Genomic DNA, 24,817 nt, shown 5'->3' with positions numbered 1-24,817 from the left:
AAGAAGGGATGACTGTTTTAAAGTTCAGAATTCTATAAATATCTTTAGTATAGACTTCCTTTTCCTAAAACTGTATTGCAACCAAGTCTTATCATTGGACAGTGGAAACCTGAGTCAACGTGAGAGATCACACATAGAAAAAAGATGAAAGTCGTTTACCATAAGTGCCAACAACCACCATCTCTGGGTCTTAGAATTTTACAAGTAATTTTTAACTGTTTTATCCAATATTCTAATTTTTTATGGCAAACACTTTATATAGATTACCTTTACAATAATAAAACCCACTAAGGTATTAAAAACCCACTTATAGTACAGTATAAATAATTTGGTTTTTTAAACTGAAGGTTTGTTAAGGAATCTTATAAAGTTTATGAACCTTAAAGAGCAAGAAAAACATATGTACATATATCCAGATACTTCTAACCATCGTCTTATTCATTAACCTGCAAGTATATCTCACAATCAAGTCAGAATGAAGTCTGAGAAGCCATCAACTTTGATAGAGGCCAGGAGAAATGATAATAGCGTCAGAATACGTATTAAAAAAAGACAATAACAAATATTGGTAAGGATATGGAGAAATTGGAACCCTTGTACATTGCTGGTGGGAATGTAAAATAGTACAGCCACTTTGGAAAATAGTTTGGCAGTTCCTCAAAAAATTAAAGAATTAACATATGGTCTAGCAATTCCACTCCTAGGTACACTCAGGAGAACTGAAAACATGTTCACACAAAAACTCGTACACAAATATTCATAGTAGCACTACTATTTGTAGTAGCCCTAAAGTGGGAACAGCCCAGGTGCCCATCAGCTGATGGATGGATAAACATAATGTAGTTGGTATATCCACACAATGGAATATTCTTTAGCAAGTAAAAGGAAGTAATGATATATGTAACAATAGAGGTGAGCCTTGAAAATATGCTAAGTGAAAGAAGTCAGACATAAAAGGTCATATATTGTATAATTCTGTTTATATGAAATATCTAATACAGGCAAATCTAAAAAGACACAAAGTACATTAGTGGATTCCAGGGGTTTGGGGTGAGGATCATGAGGAGGGACTACTGCTGGGAATAGGGTTTCTTTGGGGGATGGGAACATGTTCTAGAAGTAGATGCTGCCAACTTTGTGAATATAATCAATATCAATTGTATGCTTTAAAATAGTTTTACATATGTGAATTATATCTCAAGTTAAAAATAAGATATGTAATTCAACTTTTTGTATCTATTACACTATAGGCACTTTTCAGTACAAAGGCCCATTTTAATTTTTCCTGGTAATATGGTTCTGGTGATAGAAAAAAAAAATTTCCTAAAAGGATTTGAGTATAACTTGTGATGGCAATAATCAAGAGCTTTCAAAGGCCCACATTTTTGGTGCAATTAGGGGGAAAAAAAAGAATAGAAAACATTATCTCTGCCAATGGAAAGGTCATAAACCTAAGGGCATGAAAGAGCATATGTCCATGAAGAGAAAGGAACCCATGAACAAAGATTCATAAACATGAACCAATTAAGTATGTGAAGTCTGAGTGTAAGTGTGTGGAGAAAATTGAGGGGAGCTAGTTCAGAGATATCTTTATCAGGGCAGGGTAATTAATAAGAACAGAAACCACATCCTGACAATTAATTACATGTTCTATGAAAACTTCAGAAGTATTTCATTTGAACTCTATAAAAAAAAATCGTCATTTCAGCTATTACTCATTAAAGTGAAAAAATCCCCACAAATAAATTAGAGGTTGAAAGTTAAAATAATAAGTCAGTATTATTTAATTCTGAACCCAGTACAATTTCAGAAACTATGGCTAGAGCAAACACAGTGGTGTTTTATGGATATAATACAGCTGGAGGTGAAAATGCCATATTCCAGAACTTCCAGAAAAGTAGGGACATGCTCACTCACATTCCTTTTGTTTCTTCCTGAGCCAGGCTTTGGTATTATCTGTTTTCTGGGTCACAGAACAATCTAGGGTGAGGTTGGCTCATTTCTGAGTTGAGCAGAGAGCTTCAGTGACGGGAAGGTAACAGGGCCAGGGCAAAGAGTTTGGTATCCTGATTCCCAAAACAATGATTATCCACCACATTCCACCCTTAAATTTGTTTTTTTTTTTTTATCACAGCATGACAAGCATCTAGAGAAGGCATAATGTGCATTGATTTTATCAATTAACTATTTTTTGTTTTACCATAAATAAACACTTAAGAGACACTTCCTCAATCTGGATACAGAGCATTTTAGGCACACAATAAAGTTCTCTTGTGCCCCAATCACTATTCTGGTTTCTATGATCATCTATTACTTTTGCCTGTTCTTGAACTTCATAAAAATGGAATCATGCAGCATGCATTTTCGTGTGTCTAAATTAGCATAACATCTGTGCAATTCATTCATGCTGTTGTGTGTGCTATTAGATGTTTTTGTTTTTTATTGCTCTTTGCCTTACTTCCCTCCTTTTTCTTGAGTCTATCCTTTTCTCTGAGATGGATTACTAGTCTCTGTCTGGTTGGGAAATGTGGCAGTGAGTGCCAGAGGGGGGAAAGAAAAACTCTCTATGCCTGCAGGTGAGTGAACAAATTCCAGCTGTCCTAAAGCTCCGGTCTACATTTCTAGTCTGAAACTATGGACTCTCCACAAGAAACAGTGCAACCTGGAGAACAGCGCAAAACCAGACATACCCGAGTCAGAGTGTTTAATGAATCAACTGAGCTGATCTACGTCCCTCCTCTACCCCACCGTCAGCCAACAGGGATGGCGGCTGAATCTAAGAAAAAGAAACCACTGGCCTCCTGAGCTGATCTATGTCCCTCCTCTACCCCACTGTTAGCCAACAAGGATGGTGGCTGAATCTAGTAAAAAGAAACCACTGGCCTGAGACCTTAGGCAAGCTATTCATTGTCTCGGGGCTTCAGATTCCTCATCAATAAAATGAAGGGGTTAGATGGTGCTTCTAATGTTCCCTACCCCAAACAAAGACATTGCAGATCAGTACTCACTTGTTTCACACTGTTCTCCCTCTAGTCCTGGAGGGCAAATACACTTTCCAGGGTAGAAACAGGTCCCTCCGTTAAAGCAGGTGGCTGAGCAATTTGCTGTTAGAATGAATAACAGGGTATTGCATTAGATAGTCACTTAAATCTAACAACATTTCATCAAGGCTAAGTGATACTTCTTAGGCATCTGCTACTTGCCCTTTTACTTATTTAATAAAATAAGCCATATTACCCAGACAGCAGTGGTAATCAATTGCTTGACCATTTGCAGATTCAGGCAACATAACAGGATACCACACACATGACACCAGACCCACCTCTAGGGGTTTGCCTCTAGGCTCTGTCTGGTTGGGAAATGGCAACAGTGGGTAAAAACAAATATCTTTTTAATTTTATTGTAAATATCTATGCTCTTAAAAGGAGAAGAATGCTATAAACCCAAGAAAATATTTAAGATGAATGAAGAGTAAAAGGAGAAAACCTTCTTTGGAACAGATAAAAGGAAGAGAAGTCATAAATATTAGGAGTGGACAAAGGAGAAAGCAACTTTTTTCCTGATTAAGAAGAACAGAGATGCATCTTCTATAACAGAAATTTTTGAAAAAATAAGTTTTTATGACGTTTGCAAGAGAGAGTAATTATATTTCAGGCAAGGGCAGCCTATTCCCCTTTATGAGATCCCATAGGCAGGGAAATGGCAGCAGCATGAGCTAGAGGATGAAGAAAGTGGGTATGTGATTGTGGAGTCCAATAAACTAGATTTTCCAGGTGATAATCATACTGCTGGTAATTCATCCTAAACCCTCCTTATTAGAGTCAGCTTCTGGAGTTTCACTGCTCACTGGCACCTAAAATAGAGGGAGGACAGAAATGAGAACGGGGGAGAGCAAGTATCTAAAAATAGACAAGTTGGCTCATTCTATAAAGGAGATGAAAATAAGAACTCAGCTATTCCAGTTTTACGGCCTATTTGTTCTCGGCCAGTATAAAACAGGCCAAAATTGGCTGTAGGTGAATGAAAGCTGGAATAAGCGTCCAGGAAGAAAATCAGAAAGGATTTCCAAAAGTTCTAAGTGTGTGCTTTCTTTGTGGAAATGAAATCCAACTAAAATATTCTATGAATATCATGCTTCCTAAATGATAAAGCTTTTGTTAAAAATCATAAGCATCTCTTAGCTTAAGGCCATGCTGTACTTGCCTTGGCAAAATCAAGGTCTTCCTGTCACAGAGGGTAAAAACAGCACTGGAGGACAGGATTTAGGAGAATCAGATTTTTGAGCTTCCTCTTTGTTACTTGCTGCTAATATTGTTGAAAGTGAAGTGTTGCTCAGTCCTGTCTAACTTCGCAACCGCATAGGCTGTAGCTCACCAGCCGCCTCTGTCACGGAATTCTCCAGGCAAGAATACTGGAGTGGGTAGTCATTCCCACCCTTCTCCAGCGTATCTTCCCCACCCAGGGATCGAACCCAGGTCTCCTCACTGCAGGCAACTACCATCTGAGCCACTGAAGCTAGCATTAGGGCTGGACCTCTTTTTTTTTTTAATGGAATGTTTCATGAATTTGCCTGTCATCCTTACACAGGGGCCATGCTGATCTTCTCTGCACTGTTCCAGTTTTATCACGTGTATTGCCAAAGCGAGCATAGGACAGTTGTCTTTGTGAGCATGTCCTATCTACCCACTTGTCCCTGTTTCTCCTGGGGACAATAGGAGATGAGAAAACATCAGATCTGTGTCCACTTGGCTGGATCTCCCTGGACACTATCCCTACTAACATGTAGAATGCAGTGAACCTAGGAGTTTAATTAAAAGTTACAGAATGTGACAGACACCATAAATGTATCAAAACTGATTGTTGAATCTGGCCATGCTCTTCATATTTGCATAATACTGGAGCTTCTCTCATCTCTGTTGTGCGATGATTCTTGACTAAGAAGATGAGCCAGAGACGCCAAAAGACTTTCACTGGGGCTGAAGGTGTGCTGGGCCAGTGTTTAACCACTCAACTGTTAACGGTTACAACAGATGGCCCAAGAGCCAATGAGAGTTAATCTTCAGTGTTTCTTTGAATATGTAGTGCTAAGGTCTAGTTCCATGCCAGTAATTAAGCCATTTTTCAGAAGCTCTATACTCCCCCCTGGATAATAAATGCATCTTTTGGTTGAGATAATAAAAAAACATTATTTCTTTTAATGTTCTCAGATCTCCAGTGAGACCAAGTGGGATTTCAACAGACTTTCCAAAAGAATAAGAAAAAGTTACGGGAGTCTAACAAGAAGGAAAAATCTTTCATCTGAAAGATAAAATATTACAAATGTAAAAGGAACTGGAATACACAGAGATATTTTCCTTCATAGGACCATGCAGTGTTGAGACACCCTGGCATAAGAAAGACATTACAGTTGAAAGTCAGTCTATGCACACTACACCAATAATAAACCTCCCAAATGGTCTTCTAAAATCTGATAGTACATTCGTTCTTCATCCAAATTTCTGAAGGACTGGCTCTATTGCCTAATAAATTTGAGATAATATGAATTTAATTCTGCTTCTAGAATTAAATTCTGCTCAATTCTGAAGGGCTGAATGCTAAATTTAGACAAATGAAAAGAAGCTGCACAAGAAAGAATTTTACTCACTGGCTATTATTATCAGTGCCATTAGTGATTAATCTTTATGAATATAAAATTTTAAAATTGTTTTCATTCCAATGCTATAGTTTTCAAAGACCCCCTGCAAATAAAAGGTAGAGATGTGAACATGTGCTCTCAGTTAGCTTAGAGATGGGGGACCAGGGGTCACGGCTTAATTTCCATTTACAGTTGGGAAAAGCATGGCTCACAGAGATTGGTTTCTCTACTCAGAGTCCCTTGTAGAGGAGCTCGGTTCTGAAACAGGTAGCCTGAGTTACAACATGGTACAGTGGAGGGTGTGAATTTGGGTCAAGCTACTCAAGGTCTATAAACTTTATTTTGCTTATCTGGTACTATGATGAATACTTATTTACATATCTCAAAAGATTGTTAGAACTAAAGTCACATAATTGTATGAAGGTACTTTGCGTATCACAAAATAACAGACAACCATAAATGATTATTCTGACTCATGCTAAGGGCTCTTTCCTTTAGCTTTTCTTTCATTTTAAAAAAGCTGCTCATTTCCACCTTAACTGGTGCTATCTGTATTATCACTAAAGAGACACTTCTCAAAATTAAGCACACCATTTTATTTTGGTCAATCCAATATTTATTTTAGAAAATAGTGCCCTACTCATGCAATTGGCTTTTCTGGTGACTCAGTGGTAAAGAACCCGGCTGCCAACACAGGAGATGTGAGTCAGTCCCTGGGTCGGGAAGATCCCCTGGAGGAGGAAATGGCAATCCACTCCAATATTCTTGCCTGGAGAATCTCATGGACAGAGGAGCCTGGCGGGCTACAGTCCATGGGGTTGCAAAAGAATCGGACACAACTGAGCAACTAAACAATAACAACAACTGACACAATTAGCATTTTTGATAAAAGGATAATTTCACTAAATACATACACTTTAAGGATGTTAATTTTTTTTCATCATACACTTTATGGATGTTAATTTTTTTCCCATAAAAGATGTGAACCAGGCAAAGTACACAGGTGTCTTGCAAGAGTATGGAATCACACCATTCTACTCTAGAGCCATGTTTGAATCTACTTTCTGAGAGTAAAATCTGGCTATGCTGCTGCTTCATTGGAAGGAGGGACCCGAGCTCTCAGGGATGTGATTTGTGAGCAGAGAATTAAATGGGTGATCAGTGAACTTCTAGGTCAGGCAATTTGGAAAAGATTGTTTTATTTCAGTCTTTGAAGCTCACCCATAAAACTGATTTGGGACATACAGAAACAGCAATGGGTCAAGAGTAGCTAACTGTTCATGAAACGTCACGCTCCCCTCATCCAAAGGGAGACAGCTGTCCAACCAGGAATGACATTTCTCCTGCTTGCATCCAGGTAGGTCATCAACTAATTCCTATCCATGGAATGTGGTTGAAAGTTTTGTGCATCACTTTTGGGCTTTTTTTGTTGTTGTTTTTTTAAGCAGCGCCTATTCCAATCTTTTTCTGTTTATTGGCTGGAACCAGAGAGCTCCAAAGCTCTCAGCAGGATCATAGATGGAAGGTGCCTGGGCCCCGGAATCATTGTATGGAGAACTGCCCTGCCCACTGATCAGGTTCCTACACTGGAGCATTCTGTGAGTGAATGGAAACCTGTACTGTGTTAAGCTACACTAAAATTTACGGTTAATGTTAAAGCAACCAGCAACGTGATACACCCTATTTATAAAGCTGTTATGAAGAGTGATGATATAGTAAATATACTTCTTTTAACTGAAACATATATATTACCATATGTAAAACAGATAGCTAGTGGGAAGTTGTTGTATAACATAGGGAGCTCAAACAAGTGCTCTGTGATGACCTAGAGCGGTGGGAAGGAGGTTCATGGGGAGGGGACAAATGTGTCCTTATAGCTGATTTACCTGGTTGTACGGCAGAAACCAACACAATATTATAAAGCAATTATCCTCCAGTTAAAAAAAAACAAAGTAAAAAGAACCTTGTTCTTAAGAAGTTACCTTTATCACAACTGACTCCATAGAACCCAGGCGGACAGATGCAGAAACCGGGAGTAACACAGAGCCCGCCATTCATGCATCGTGGTGCACAAAGGACTAAATGGAGAGAGAATTCTAATTAAGGCCAAGAGGGTTTCACAAACAGGACCACTTTGGAAATGTCGATAATATGATAATATAACAGGTCTACATTTTCGAGCTTTGGAGTTGACTCTAAAGTGGTTGCTCTGTAAAGACAGAAGTTTGCTATATTAAAATTATTTTTGTGCAGCAAATAAGGTTATTTTTTAAACCAATTTCATAGAAGAGAATTTTGGAATTGTTCCATTTGAATGGCTGATTAAAATTTGCCCAGAGTCATTTTTTTTAAGTAAGATGTGGTCTTCTTTTTCTGCCTTATTTCCTCAATCTTTCAATTTCAAAATCAGTCCAGATGGAGATCAGAACAAGATGGTGGAATAGAAGAACCTTGAACTCACCTCCTCTCATGAGAACACCAAAATCACAATTGCTAAACTATCATTGATGAAAAAAAAAAACACTGGAACCTACCAAAAAAGATATTCTACATTCAAGACATAAAGAAGGAACCACAACAAGAGAGTAGGAGGGGACACCCTCTATACAATCAAACCCCATATCCGCTGGGTGGGTGACATGCAGGCTGAGAAGATTGCAGAAGTTCTCCCACAGGAGTGAGAGTTCTGAGTCCCACGTCAGGCTCCCCAGGCTGGGGGTCTGGCATTGCGTGCAGGACTTGAGTGCAGGAGCTCCACTGGACTGCGGGAAGCAGAGACTCCACTCCTGGAGGGCATACCAAGGTCTTGTGTTACCAAGACCCAGGGCAAAAGTAGTGACTTTATAGGAGCCTGGGCTAGACCTACCTAGTCTTGGAGGGTCTCCAGGAGAGGCGGGGCGGGGGGCGGGGAAGCTGTCGCTCACTCTGGGGACAAGGATGCTGGTCAGAAGATTCAGGGAATTTTCACTGGCATGAGCTCTCTTGGAGGCCAGGTCAACATTTTGCCACCAAGACCTGAACCCACCCAGCAGTCTATAGGCTCCATTGCTTGTACACCTCAGGCCAAACAATAAACAGGGTAGGAACACAGCCCACTCATCAGCAGACAGGCTACTTAAAGACTTCGTGAGTCCACAGTCACCTCTTCTTGTTCAGTTGCTAAGTCATGTCTGACTCTTTGCGACTCCATGGACTGCAGCACAGCAGGCTTCCCTGTTCTTCACAATTGTTTAAACTCATGTCCACATGTCAATGATGCCATCCAACCATCTCATCCTCTGTTGTCCCCTTCTCCTCTTGCCTTCAATCTTTCCCAGCATCAACCACCACTAGAGACACCCCTTGACATGGCCCTCCCCACCAGAAGGCCAAGACTCAGCTTCACTCACAAGGCCCCTCCCCACAGAAAGCCTACACAAGCCTCTAGACCAGCCACACCCATTGAGAGGCAGATACCAGATGCAGGAAAATCACAACCCCTCAGTCTGAGGACCTAGCCCACCCACAACAGGCCAGACCCTACCCTGGGACCAACTGGGCCCCAGACCTGCAACTAGCAGGCCAACACAAGCTTTGGGACACCATGGAAACAGTCCCACTTACCATCACATCAAAAAGAATAAAATACCTAAGAAGAAACCTATCTGAGAAGACAAAAGATCTATACTCAAAAAAACTGTAAGACACTGATAAAAAAAAATTGAAGATGATACAATCAGATGGAAAGATGTACCATCTTCTCAGATTGGAAGAAACAATATTGTTAAAATGACCACACTACCCAAGGCAGCCTACAAATTCACTGTAATCCCTATCAAATTACAAATGGCATTTTTCATAGAACTAGGACAAAAATTTTTAAATTTGTATGGAAACACAAAAGACCCCTGGAACGGCCAAAGTAACCTTGAGAAAGAAAAACAGAGCTGGAGGAATCAGACTCCCTGACTTCAGATTATACTACAAGGCTACAATCATCAAAATAGTATGGCACTTGCATAAAACCAGGCACAGAGATCAATGGAACATGATAGAAAGTCCAGAAACAAACCTATGCACACCTATGGACAATTCATCTGTGACAAAGGCGGCAAGTCCATGCAATGGAGAGAAGACGATCTCTTCAATAAGTGCTGCTGAGAAACATGGACAGCTCCATGTAGAAGATGAAATTAGAACATTGCGTAACACCATACACACACACAAACATAAAAATCAAAATGGATTAAAGACCTAAAGATGAGACCAGATACGATAATACTCTTAAAGGAAAACATAGGCAGAACACTCTTTGACATTTGCAGCAATATCTTTTGGGATTCATCCCCTAGAGTAATGGAAATAAAAACAAAACCAAATATGACTTAATTAAACTTAAAAGCTTCTGTATAGTAAAGGTAACCATAAACAAAACGAGAAGACAAGCTGCAGAAAGGCAGAAAATATTTGCAAATGATGTCACCACCAAGGGATTAATTTTTGAAGTGCACAAACAGCTCATACAGTTCAATATCAAAAGAACAAACAACCTAATCAAAAAATGGGCAGAAGTTCTAAATAGACATTTTTCCAAAGAAGAGATAGAGGGCTACCAGGCACATGAAAAGATGCTCAGTATCACTAATTACTAGAGAAATGCAAATCAAAGCTACAATGAGATATCACCTCCCACTGATCAAACTGGCCATCATCAAAAATTCTACAAATAATAAATGTTGGAGAGGGTGTGGAGGAAGAGGAACCCTCCTGCGCTATTGGTGGGAATATAAATTGGTGCAGTCGCTATGGAGAACAGTATGGAGGTTCCCAAAAAACCGAAAATAGAGTTACCATATGATCCTGAAATCCCACTCCTAGGCATATATCCAGAGAAAACCAGAATTTGAAAATATACATGCACCCCAGTGTTCATTGCAGCACTATATATAATAGGCAAGACATGGAAGTAACTTAAATGTACATTGACAGATGCATGGATAAAGACATGGTATGCATACACACACAATGGAATAATACTCAGGCATAAAAGAATAAAATAATGCCATTTGCAGCAAAATGGATGGACTTAGAGATTATCATCCTAAGTGAAGTAAGGAAGGGAAAGACAAATAACATATGGCATGGCTTATCATGTGGAATCTGAAAACATGATACAAATGAACTTATATGCAAAGAAGAAACAGACCTATAGACATAGAGAGCAAACTTACGGTTACCAAAGGGGAAAGGAGGCCCAGAGAGGGATAAATTTGGAGTTTGGAATTTATATATTTATACCATGATATATAGAACAGATAATCAACAAGGACCTACTATAGCCTAGGAAACTATACTCAGTATTTTGTAATAGCACATAAGGGAAAAGAACCTGAAAAAATAGATATATATGTATGAATAACAGAATCATCTTGCTGTATACTGTATACTTGCTGTATACTTGTAAATCAAATACTTCAATCCAAAAAATAAAGAAAAAAATCAATACAAACAAGAAAAATTCTTATTTTTTTGAAGATGAAAAATCCTTTGCTTATTCTTGCTAAATAAGCTCAGTATATGTGAGCTTGTGGTTTATATACCTTCGTGGTTGAGAGTTGGACACAACTGAAAGACTAAACATGCATCCAGTCATGTGACTAATAAACATTTTCATGTTCATCTCTTTTTTTCGTATAGCTTTCTTAGTAGTAGTTTCACCGGAACAGATATATTTACTACACAAATGATCTTCATCCTCCCTTTTTGGCCCAGAGCACCTTCATAACTCAGGTGTAGACTTAACTGTGACTCGAGCTACTTTTAATTGGAGTAGATACTTTCAAATCGGTCACAATACTCTTTTAAAAACCAATTTTAGTAGAGGGAGAAAAACTCAAAACTTCTGTAAGATTATGCCAAAGCAGAGTGTATATAACAGTGAACCCGGGTGGGGGGGTGGAGGAGAGTAAAAGCAGCCACAGAGAATGAAGACACTGTGCCAGCTTTCTGCGCCTGCCACCACATATTGATTTAACAGAAAACCACTCCTAGGAGAAACACTTTCCAATAGCTTTCCTGTGGCTTTTTAAGACTGCAAGAATCCATATAATGTGACCAGAAAGATAATTTCAGGGGATGTGCTAAAAATACATGCGGGCTCCTGCGTGACACCCGTTTCACTAAGGAGCAAGCCGGGGGGCCGGCTTTCCGTGCTCTTTACCTTTCTCACAGTGAGGGCCGTAGAATCCATCGGGGCATTCGCAGACCCGCCTTTCGTTACAAAAGCCTCCATTTCGGCACCCTCCGGGGCACTCAGCTTCACCAACGAGAAACAAGCTTTATGTAGACACTTTCCAAAACATATGGAGTGAATTACGGGGAGCATGAGGAGGGTCACATTTCCCCCAGCACACCGACTGCAATTTATTGAATACCAATATTTCCACTTCATTCTCTCTACATCACTTGTACTTTCTTAAGTTTTCAGGAAAGTAAGACTTTGCTTCTCTCAATCCTACTTTTGGCAGTAAGGGGCTCATGGAAGAAGGCAAAGCGAGCTTTATGTTCTTCCTTCATCTCACCTCTCAATTTACTGCACTGGACCTTCAATTCCCACTGAGACAGAACGATGGATATTGCCCTCCACATTCATTTTCAGAGGGGGTAATGACCTTTTGGTACATCTCTAGGGCACTGAAAGCCTCCAGAGCTAAAATTCTGTGCTGGAAGAGCTTATATCAGAACAGGGAAGGGGACAGGCCTTCCTTTCCCTGGTTCCCCGGGCTGTGGTGGGAGGTGACTTTGTCTGGCAGAGATCGCTGGTGAGATGGCAGCGACCTCTTTTCCATGAAAGTCAGAAGGATCAAGCGTTTGGCAGCGGGTATGGGCAGTGGTAGTTGCTGGTGATGACTGGTGACCTTGCTATGAGGCTGAGGACTCCCAAAGACTATACTGGAAGAGGGAGATAAAGAGGTGGGAGACAGAGCATTTTGAAGGGTACTGGCGTCCCTCAAATTGTGAGCAGGGTCAAAGTAGAGCAAGTCTATCTTAGTACTATTCCTGGACCCTGCACTTAGCAGTCCCCCCACCCCCACTGGTGTGGTTACAATTATACAAAATAATTAGCTAGCTAGCTACAATTTTTTGTCCAAATCACACCTGGAAGTTTTATGTCTTCTCTAGAATCACCGTCACTGATTACCTTGTTGACATGTTTTAAAGAAGATGGCATTCTGAGGTGTCTGCAGGATGGTGTTGCCTTCAGAATTCATGACAATCACATTCACTTCAAATGCCGCCACTCCATCTTGTTTGCCGAGACATGGGAAACCAACTTGAACAACTAAAGAAAAAGGAAGTATGGAGAAACAGCTTATCTAGTTGATTCCAGTTTTACAGACACCTCAGTAAGAAAGCAAAGAACAAAACAAAAATGTTCCCATTCCATTATTTGATATTCTTATTTCTCCACTAAAGTAAGGGCTATATTTTGACTATCTGGGCATTCTCCCCAGAACATGTACATCGTGCTGGGTAGAGAAAGAATTAATGACCCTCATTAATTTGTACCCTACTAATATAAAACTGTATGGACTGCAGTCTACCAGGCTTCTCCGTCCATGGGATTTTCCAGGCAAGAATACTGGAGTGGGTTGCATTTCCTTCTCCAGGGGATCTTCCCCACCCAGGGATTGAACCTGGGTCTCCCACACTGCAGGCAGATGCTTTACTCTCTGAGACACCAAGGTTAATATAAAACTGAGGATAATCTGTTCATAGTCTGAACTTGTACCATCTTGAAAAAAAGATGGTAAAATTTTCTCTGAAAAGTAAAGGTGCAAATAGGTAGCTTAGATTAATTAGTTAATTAATTAGGAAAAGAAACTTTGTGAGCATCTTTACCGGCCTCCATATAATTCAAAAAGAGCTAAAAATCAACATTCCAGAAGCCATTAAACAAAGCTCTATAAGCAACACCCCACTGGTTTACTTTTACTCTCTATGGTTGAAAGTGACGAAGTATCTCCTTTGGAAATACACTACAACTCAGACTAGACCCTAGTCATTGGACCGAATTAATGAAGTTAGTATTTCCTCAGGCTATTGGTCAGTAGGAAGAAGTGTTCACATCTCAGGGATTTAGAAGAGAGTTCGCTGTGGTGAAATAATCTCGCAATAGACTTATATCTTGGTTTAGGTTCCTGAATAGGAGCTACTTCTTTTGAGCGAGACGAACGGTCACTTGGGGATCTGGGTGTGACTCAGCAGAGAGTGGGAACTAATGCTGGTGCACAAGGGGGTGAGGGGGCCACCAACTGTGAAGTACCCCCAAGTCATTGGGCAGAAACTGGCTCAAGCCATTGGCGGAGAGGCTGACCACATAACATTTCTGAAATCCACGGGATTACCATCACACATCCACTGGGGAAAACTGATCTAGCTGATCCACTAGATTCCAGTTCTTCCTTATGAATAGGAGAAATATTACTAAGGGACATACATATGAAATTCTGCTTCATTTTGTTTCTGTATGGCAGGTTATGGTTATTGCCAATGGGAAAATCATACCACACCAAGAAAAATTCTTTCCCTTAAGCGTTTTTATAAACCTTCTCCCTAGGTTTATAAGAAGAAATGAGCTAGAAACTGATCTTCTCTCTTCCATAAGGCACTGCACACCAGCTGGTCATAAAATCTTCTTAACATGCTTGGCAACTGAAATCCTACTCTCAAGGCTTTGGCATTGTCAGTGTTCATTACTGTGCCCTTCTCCAAATAACATGAATTTCTTTCTTGAATCTTGAGATCTGACCATTGCAAATAATCAATTAAATGGTGGGGGGAAAAAAAAACCAGTTTAACAGAACTAAAAAGAGAGGAAAAACCAAAATTGTTTCTGAAGTTCCAAAGTAAAAATGTCCCCATGGAAAACCTTGGTTGAATGAAATCTTATATATGAAAATGTAAGTTTACAAAACACTAAAATCCATTGTAGGGATTTCCATTTCAAAAGAAGGTGAAGGAGCTGACAGGTAATTTCTTTCAATTGTTAACTCTACAATGCATTTTCACTTTGTTCAGATATAAAGTGTTTTTCTCATGACTCTTGAACAGATGGGTAGGCCAGTAACTGCCCTGAGCATAAAAACATGGAAGAACCTAAAAGACAGAACTTTCAGAATCTGCTTTACCACACCGTTCAGATTTATCTTTTTCTTGGACCTTACTGAGCCTCTACTTTGTAGCCCACCTAATTATCTTCAAGGCACTTCAGAGTTTTTTTAGCTTTCAAAATCTTGGTATGGAAGAGAAGATCCTTGTATGCAAACTCATCTTCATTTCTGTTTATCAGCATTGTTAAGTTGCAAAACATATCTTAGATATCAAATATCAGAACATGTCTTATAATATGTATGGGAAATTCAGTTAAGAATAATTACTAGTTTGTCCATATTTCCAGATGTGCTAAAAGCAAACCATTTACAAATCTAAGTTATGACTACATGTCCACATGCTCAGGTCATCAGGGGGTCTTCTAGACAATTTGGAATGTTCTCATGTAAACATGTGATTAGTTAACATAGCCTCTAAGTTCAATGTAGGTACCAAGATGCACAGAGTTCCCTGGCCCTAAACAATATGAGTGAGTGTCAGTCACTTAGTTGTATCTAACTCTTTGCCATCCCATGGACTATAGCCCACCAGGCACCTCTGTCCATGGAATTCTCCAGGCAAAAATACTGGAGTGGGTAGCCATTCTCTTCTGCAGGGGACCTTCCTGACCCAGGGATAGAATCCCGGTCTCCTGCATTGCAGGCAGATTCTTTACCATCTGAGCCACAAATAGTCCCACCTAAACAATATGGCTCTGAGCAATCCCAGGGAAGAAAAATGAGGATATAAAGTCCAACAGAAAGAAAACATGCCATAAGTAACTTCTTTAGAGTTTTCAAGATGAATTTTTCCCTTTAAATGGATAAATACAAATTTGGGTCAAAATAAAAACAGGAAGCACTAGTGGTGAAGACTCTGCCTGCCAATGCAGAAGAAGCAAGAGACTCAGGTTCGATCCCTGGGTCAGGAAGATCCCCTGGAGTAGGAAACGGCAGAGCTGGACATAACTGAGCACACACAAAGGGTTCATCCATTCAGTAAACACTTCCTGATGTTACCATGTGATGCCGTTCTAAGCAGGGGGGTGCTTTAGCAAACAAGATTAAAAACCCCAGGCTTTTGTGGTGCTGAGGTCTCAATGATTTATTTTGGATATATTTTGCGACAGTTCAATATTTTAATCATTTAAAACATCTAGAAAAATAAAGCAAACATTGACACATGTTTAAAGCTACAGACCAGTTAGAATTCAAAGTAGCTTAATGTTTGAGTCTGCAACTATTGGAGTCTTTGGGTCTCAATTTTTATAACCTAAGTTCAATTTGCCTGTGTTGTAACTTCACAACAGATGCATAAATGTCTTAGGAGCATTTGTCTAATGCTTAAAACAGGATCAGGTGGAGAATTGCACTTGCTGTGATCCATTGATTTGGATGGATCACATGGTCTAGTTAAACTTCTCAGGCCTCAGTCTCCTCCTTTTGCCATAAGATCAATAATAATACTACTCAAGTAGTTAAAAAAAATTTTTTTTTTGGTGTGGAAAGACCTGTCATTTGAAAGGTTAAAACTGCAATGTTACTGTTCACCATCAAACATGTCTTTCATTTAAAAAAGTTATTAAAAAACTCACACATATAGCATAGTTCTGCAAAATTATGCCAAATGCAAACAGAGGAAAATAAAGTCTTTTATCTTTTTGAATAGGAAAACTTGAGGCAATCTTGGCAGAAAACTAAAGATGTGACATCTTCATCTTCTGAGTAAATAAATAGAAAATAATTTTTTTAAACCAATCTAAGATTATACTCAATGAACATTAATATAACAGGAATTATTTTCTATCTTCATCATGTAAAGGTCTAATAAACTCTAGGTTTAAAATTGTGCTTATTTTACTTATATATTGTAGTTTCAACCTGACAAATTCAACTTCCAGTGAAAGATGAACAGATGAAAAATCCTCTCACCCTAGGTAAAAATATTTTCCCATGTATATTCACCTCTTTTGATATAGGAGGCATGTAAACATAACTGTTATGTTAACCTCAGTACAGAATGATTTGAAAGGAACTAAGAAATAAAGTTCAGAAGTTAGGAGGTACATAGTTTATGAGTTTCAATAAATTCACTTTTAAAGTAAAAGTAGAAATTAATGAAAGATGTATAAATTGCACTAATTACACTTGCCCACTTTTCAGTTTTGAAATGTGAAATAGAAATTTTATTCCTTTTCTGCAAATTCTACTTGTCCTGTTTTCTGCTTATAAATTTTATCTGTAAGACTGTTCAGGTAATACGAATTATAATTGAACACCTTTTTAAACATATTTCAAAGACTTTTGCTTAGAAAAACAAAACCTGACTTTAGTTAGCCTCATTTTCAGCAACGTGTATATAACCTGTGCTCAGCTCAAAATAGATTTCTGTCAGTTCCCAAACACGTGGTGTATGTCCACAGCGCCTGACTCTGCACACCCCTTCTGCTGCCTGGAATGTTCTTTCTCCTCTTTTCTGTTCAGAGTTCTCCCACTCACCTCTCAAGACCCAAATTAAACAGCACTCGTTCTCTGTAGGTTTCCCTAACACCCCCCAATGGCATCATTTCACATATATCTCTGTACACAGTTGCATTATAATCTAATGAGATGATTATGATTCTGCATCCTTTGCTAGGCTTCCCAGGTGGCTCAGTGGTAAAGAATCCACCTGCCAAGCAGGAGACACGGGTTCGATCCCTGGGTCAGGAAGATCCCCTGGAGAAGGAAATGGCAACCCACTCCAGAATTCTTGCCTGGGAAATCCCATGGACAGAGAAGCCTGGTGGGCTACAGTCCATGGGGTCACAAAAGAGTCAGACACGACTGAGCCACTAAACAACAGCAGACAACAAATCTTTTGCTAAGAATGTGATTCTCAAAGGGAAGGACCCTATGGTGTGTGTTTCTATAACCTCAGCACCTACTACATTGTCACAAACTAGGCACCGACAGTAACGAAGATGTACCTTATGGGAGACACATCCATATGCCTTTATACACACAGACACACCTGCACATATACATGTGCACACCTGCACAGAAAGAGACAGAAATACCCCTTAGGCAGTGGGAGACAGAGTAAAATATGAACAATGTGCACTCAGAAAACACACAGGCATAAAGAAAAAGACCTCAAAGGGGCAAACAAGCACAGGTTCTCTATTTCCAAGGAATAACAGAAACGTGAAAGTCACCATGTACTTTTGCAGCAATAAGCCTATGCGTAGACAGCCACTTTTACCTAAAGCTAGAGGCAAATGAGGCCAGATGTTGTGAATTCCGTGCCATCGAGGTTGTATAATCGAGACCAGGGTAAATTACAGCAACTCAGAAAAGCTCAAGTAGATTGAACATAACTCACATGGCATTCAAGGACATTCTGATGTGCCACCAACTGCACATAAACTAACTCTTCTATAGACATAAACAAGAAACTCATTCTGATTAAATTGCTCTTCTACACTGAGACCGGCAGTGCTCACACAATCTCAGCCTTGGTCACGCAAGCCACTGCCTCCCAACAAAGGAAGAAATGAGAAAGGCAGGCTAGGCCAGAGCTCATCCTCAATATCACATGATTATATGCTGCTCCATGAATATAAGGCATTCAACACAAGTAGTCATCCATGCTCCACGCTGTGCTGACAACCATTCATTCTCCCCGCTATACTTACTGAGCATCTACTCTGGGCCCACCTTCTGCTCAGAGTGGGGGTCACCAAGAAGAAGATGGTCCGCCCAGCATGAACACCTATTTGACAGTTCCTACACATTGGATTTCTGATGGCCTTGGTTGAGAAACATTCCTGCTGCCTTGGTTTCATGGGATGACAGAGACAGAGTGTTCCAAGAGGCCAAGCCTTGGCTTGATGGAAAATGTTTTTTGTTATCCGGCTCAGGCATTTTATTGAACCACCCTGCAGTTTGTATTTCCTGTTTTTGTTCCCTTCTGATGCCAGAAGCCAGGCACTTCCTAACTGTTAAAGATCAAGAGTTTTCTATTTCATGCAATACTTAGGCACATAGGAGTCTGTAGGATAAAAGAACACCTTAGCAGCTTGAGGATATTAAATAGGCCAGCGGAATAACAAATGCTACCTGGATGCTTAGGAGCGAGACACACTGATTTGATTACTTTTTAATAATTCAAGTTACCCTCATGGCTCAGGCTGGGGGTACTGAGCTTAATGAGGCAATGAATAACTGCCCTGCGATGGACCAAAATTCCCATAAACTTCCTGCACCTGCATTTCTGCAAACAAATCCTACATCTGCTTCCAAAAACCTATGTGGTAGGAGAGGAGGTTATCTGTGTAAAGTGTATGTGTGTGCGTATGCACACACATGCATGAGTCACCTCATCCCAGAAGGTTTGTTCTTTTTAGTCTTACCTTGTCTAATTCATCATCCACTTTCCCCTCGACATTTGATTTATAAAGATTCTAAATTATTAGTAAATGATGTTTTCTCTAAATGTAACCAATTGAAATATATTGTATATTCAAAACCTTACAGTTTCAACATCCCAAGAAGTAGATTTTCAGTAAGCTTTTCTTCCCCCACTAGACACAAAAAATTAATAAAGCTGGGAAGATTTCGAAGACAAGCATTTGACTAGAAATCCAAAGATACAAGATTAATTTTAAGTTGAACAGGTGTCACTGTGCAATTAATTTAATTAATGCATTTTCAAAGGGTTAAATGAGTTTGCAGTTTTTTAATAACAGAAAAAGATGAAAGAGAAATTCAAAAATATAAAATGAATATTGAGAGACACGCTGTATACTTCTTATTCCTGACCACTTCTTAAAAGAGCAAAAAATATCAAGAAAAATTTTATAGAAAATTATCTTTGACCAAAAAAGAACATCAACTGACAAGACACAAGACTGAGTAATGTCCTATTCTAAGAATTTGGTGGTCATATTCTAAGAACTTTCTTGTCTCCATGATGCAGCAGTACGCAATAGTACAAGCACGATCATCTGAGCAGAATTGCGGTGTCCCTGTATTTGGAAATGGATATTCACATCCTTGGGGCTATAAACCTCAGTTAAGTGTATCTCCGGAACCCAAGGCCTTTTCCTTCATGGGAGCTTCCATCTCGATCAGAAGCAAATCTTCTGAGAGGGCTGTGAGTCATAGCAGTCGCATTGGGATGACCCACGAGAAACTCAGATTCACTCTTCCTATCTATACTCACATGGGCACCTATGCCAGAAGATTAGAAAAACTCTGTGCTTATTTAGTCCCCAACTCTTACAGTGCTGGGATGTGTCAATACAGATACATTTGGGAGTAGTAGATAATCACAACCTGGAAACGGACTCTGTAAGGGTGCCTGATTTCCTGTTTCATCAATTTAAATGAGCTCTGTAGGGAGGAAACCATAGACAAAATGAAAGGGCAACCTATGGACTAGGAGACAATATTCACAAATGATGTGACTGACAAGGGGCTAATCTCCAAAATATGCAAACGGTTCATACAGCTCAATATCAAAAAAACGAACCACCCAATCAGAAAATGGTCAGAAGATCCAAACAGATATTTCTCCAAAGAAGAGATGCAGACAACCAACAGGCACATGAAAAGATGCTCAGTATCACTAATTATTAGAGAAACTCAAATCAAAACTAAAATGACATACCACCTCACATTGGTCAGAATGGCCATCGTTAAAAAGGCTACAAATAATGAATGCTGTCCATCACAAATGAAAGATAGTTTTGACCACACAGGATTTTAAACCCTTCTCAAAAAAAAAATAAAACGTAAATGATAAGTTGAAAAAAACTACAATCAACAAATACTTTACAGTGAGCTTTGCAAATTAATGAAAAGAACCACAGAAAATGAATACAACACACAGACATTTTACATTGTCTAACAGATACAAGAAAATAGACTCCTACCTCAATAGACATTTAAAAAATCAAATCAAAAGAACATTGAGAAACCACTTTCCACTTTTTAAGCCAGCTAAACAGCTAACATGATTAATAACCCACGTTGATGAGACTGCAATAAGTCAGGCTCTCTGCCACACTGCTAGCCAAGGTACCAATGCGTGCAACCTTTGCAGAAAGTGATTTGGGATTTTGGCAATTTGTTCTAAGAGCCTTTAAAAAAGTTCAAGTTCATATCTTTTGACACAATAATTTTACCTCTAAGAAACTGTTTTAACAAAATAATGAGATGCACTTTAAGATTCTGCTACACACATTAATCCAACAAGTGTTTTCTGAATGCCCATTCTGTGCAAGGCCTTGTATTGACAGTCGTGATGTATTGTCCATCTATTACCTTAAAAAAGGATGGTTACTGTGATGTTTTTAGTATACAAAACCTAAAAACAATCTAAGTAACATACAATAAGGAAACATAAATTATGGTATGTTCATAAAATAGAATATTATAAGGGCATTAAGAACAACTTTTGGAAAAATCTGCAATGACATGGGAAAATGCTTATGTTAAAATATTAAAAGCCAGAAAAACATTATGTAAAAACAATATATAGTATTACTACAATTATGTAAGAAAAATAGACTCAAGGCAGAAGGAAATATTGCAACATGTTAACATAAGAGATCTCTGTATTTTTCTAAAAGTCATAAAACCTGGGCTCCAGTTTCAGCTCCACCACTCACTACTAATATATGACTTTGGGAAAGTCAGTTAAACCTCACAAGCCTAGATTTTCTAATTTGTAAAATGGAGATGTAATTCAAGCCTTGACTCTCTCCCAGAACGTGAATTAGATAATGCATGAATTGGTGCTTTGTAAGCTGAAAAGTTCTAAATACCTAACTGCATACTGTACTTTCTAACCAGAGAAGGATGATTAGATCTGAAAGACTGAACCCTTTTCTACCACTTTGCATGTCTCTTCTCTACTTCAAATTCCTATTAAATACAATGTTCATTTAGGGGAAGTTTTTCTTGATTTATCCCATTCCCTCTCAATCACTTAGTTTGTGTCTTTGCCACATTTATATGCATTACATTAATTAGCACTTGTTGCCAAGTATATTTCATACGGTGACTTTCTTTTTTTAATCTGGAATCATTTATGAACTGAATTTTTAAGAAATTCTAAAACTTCCATTTCTTCACGCCTATCCTAATCTTTTGTCCAAAGGAAATTGGGACATAACAACTGATTTGCCCTAAAATCAACAGCTCTCTTCAAGAAAACATCCTGTACTCTCTCTGATGGATGACATCTGGATCTAAAATAGTATTCCCACCACTGTTATATTTTAAGCATAAACTTTTCTCTGAGGCAAAGACCACCCACCTGACGCCTTGTGAGGCACTGTTCCCAGAAGAGGGACATTGACGGTTGGGTCTGCCATGATGCCTTTATCCAAGGAGCGCAAGGACAGGAATTCATAGAAGTATTCTGCCTACAACAAAAGGCATTGACAATCAGTACCATGGAAACCACAGAGAGTGGGAAGGCACTTCTCAATTCATCATCCCTCTGATGGAATACTGACATTTTTCACCATAGGAATTCTGGAACACACGACACCTAAAATATTGTGTAGGCATAACTCTCTCTTCTGGGTTTTAGAACTCTAGAAATAAGACTTGGAGAGAAGTGATTCTTTCAAAACATTAATAACACATATCCAAGATATTTACAAGGTAGTCTTTTAGCTTAAAAGGATTGAGAAAAATGCTCTGAAGGAAATAGGTGATGTCAAAACAATCTTCAATTAGCCCTTATAAAATCCATGTTTTTCTTGGGTCATTCTTTAATTCTTTTCAAATGTGAAGTGAGGTTTTTTTAATCAGAATTTGGAAAGACATAATAAATAAGTGATAGTGAAAGCAGAAACCTATGTGCAAAAGAAGATATGAAAGTCCAAAATTTAATGATCTTGGTGTTAACATTTATTTTTCAGTATCATTCCCTTTGGAAGGTTTATGTAACATCTCAATTTAATTATGGAGAGAAAAGTCTAAAAATGTAAAAACCACCTCTGCAAAATGACAATGAGCCATAAAACTTTACATTGTAAACATTTTTCACTTTCCCACTGAGTCTAGTTGAGAAGATGATGCTTGTTACTTGAATGGCCACAAACTACTGAAAGTAGTAATGTATAATCTCACTGTAGAGCTTTGATGCTTAACTGATTCTCATCTGGGTTATTAAAAGGACTTCTAATGGAAACAATATGCTCTTGCTTAGGAATAAAGAACAATCAATAAATCATACAGATATCAAAATGAGAGTTAGGCAGACTAAGTGGTTCTGCAGTTATCTGCAGAGATATCCAGAATTTTGATCGGTTAATTAAGCTGATTACATAAACATGGGCTAGGAAGAGGTTTTAAAAAAAATACAGCCTTTCTTACATGCAGTATAAAAAATTTACATGCATTATGAAATTTATTTTCCAACATGGAAGATAGGAGAGATACATGGCAGACACTGGCACAGCTTCCTGCCGTAAGTCACAGTATCAATGAATTAGGCATTAAGAACTTCAGGAGTAAGATAAGGTAAAAGGTTAACCTTAGAAGGTAATCTGTAGGGATACTGTCTACACCTGCATCAAGTTGAAAAGCACTTCAAGGTTTTACCAGGTCAAAAGGAGCACCTTCATTAACCAAAATTCCACTGCAACTGTTTCTTTGACTTGGGTCAGTGGTTCCAGCAGACCACTGTGAAGGGTTCCCTGGGTGGGTAAAAATGTTGTGTAAATTAATTTTACTAAATTCATTCATTAGGAGGGCCTTGAGGATAAAGGGTCATCAAAGAGTTAATTCCTACCTTGTTTAAGGGAAGGCAGAAGATTGCAAGAAGTCTGATGAAAGGAGTATCATCAGGAAAGGTCATTCAATTGAATGAATTCCATTGAAACCAAGAACATTAATTATGTCCCTTCAAGAAAATCAATGATTATTAAAAATGGGCTACTTCTTAGATGGCATTTCATGAATTCAAGTATTTTAAATGACTTCTACCAGCTGTACTTCCCTCTACACTTGATTAGATAATATCTATCATTTCACATTTTGTTCTAAAACATATCTTGGTTGGCATTATAAAGGATTTGGTGCTGTATGCCTTTATAATTAATAACTTTTGGTTATTTATATTACCAAGTACAGTAATAATAACTAGCAACAATAAGACAACAATCACTCATGAACTGCATACCACAAGCCAAGACTTACTCGAAATATTTGCATTTGTAGTACATTTAACATTGGAAAAGGGCTGGGTGAACAGAGTGCAAATATGTTGAAAATAAAACAATTCAGTTTTATTGAAAATAAAACAGTTTGAAGCTATATTGCTTCAAATACTACATGTTATCATTTGCTGCTCTGTAATTATACCTTTGAGCTTTATCACATTATACATTAAATCTATGTTTATGTGGATTTTAAATCCACATATGTGGATTTAAGTTTTAAATGTTTTAAAATTGCATTTATATGGCAGTTTTATTTCCAGTTCTTTAAGAAATCTCCACACTGTTTTCCATAGTGGCTGTACTAGTTTGCATTCCCACCAACAGTGTAAGAGGGTTCCCTTTTCTCCACACCCTCTCCAGCATTTATTGCTTGTAGACTTTTGGATAGCAGCCATCCTGACTGGCGTGTAATGGTATCTCATTGTGGTTTTGATTTGCATTTCTCTAATAATGAGTGATGTTGAGCATCTTTTCATGTGTTTGTTAGCCATCTGTATGTCTTCTTTGGAGAAATGTCTGTTTAGTTCTTTGGCCCATTTTTTGATTGGGTCATTTATTTTTCTGGAATTGAGCTTCAGGAGTTGCTTGTATATTTTTGAGATTAATCCTTTGTCTGTTTCTTCATTTGCTATTATTTTCTCCCAATCTGAGGGCTGTCTTTTCACCTTACTTATAGTTTCCTTTGTAGTGCAAAAGCTTTTAAGTTTCATTCGGTCCCATTTGTTTAGTTTTGCTTTTATTTCCAATATTCTGGGAGGTGGGTCATAGAGGATCCTGCTGAGATTTATGTCAGAGAGTGTTTTGCCTATGTTCTCCTCTAGGAGTTT

General features: G+C 38.6%; 1 protein-coding gene and 1 non-coding gene across 3 annotated transcripts in view; both read right to left on the bottom strand.

Annotated features, from left to right (window-relative positions):
- WIF1 (WNT inhibitory factor 1) overlaps positions 1-24,817 on the bottom strand; it is an 82,070-nt gene that overhangs the window by 7,485 nt on the left and 49,768 nt on the right. Inside the window, exons 3-7 of one of the 2 annotated variants that reach the window (XM_065934701.1) lie at positions 22,073-22,181; positions 12,816-12,956; positions 11,835-11,930; positions 7,618-7,713; positions 3,009-3,104 (exon numbers count right to left, since the gene is read on the bottom strand). In XM_065934701.1, the coding sequence (XP_065790773.1) occupies positions 3,009-3,104; positions 7,618-7,713; positions 11,835-11,930; positions 12,816-12,956; positions 22,073-22,181 (538 nt within the window). The remainder of the gene's footprint in view (positions 1-3,008; positions 3,105-7,617; positions 7,714-11,834; positions 11,931-12,815; positions 12,957-22,072; positions 22,182-24,817) is intronic. The other variant, XM_065934702.1, reaches the window with a different exon arrangement.
- Positions 4,543-4,647, bottom strand: LOC136168050 (U6 spliceosomal RNA). The gene has a single exon (XR_010663213.1). It is a non-coding gene; the product is annotated as a U6 spliceosomal RNA (small nuclear RNA).

This window comes from Muntiacus reevesi, chromosome 4 (assembly GCF_963930625.1).
Source record: "Muntiacus reevesi chromosome 4, mMunRee1.1, whole genome shotgun sequence".
NCBI classification, from domain to species: domain Eukaryota; kingdom Metazoa; phylum Chordata; class Mammalia; order Artiodactyla; family Cervidae; genus Muntiacus; species Muntiacus reevesi.
This window is presented reverse-complemented; position numbering and strand designations above follow the sequence as displayed.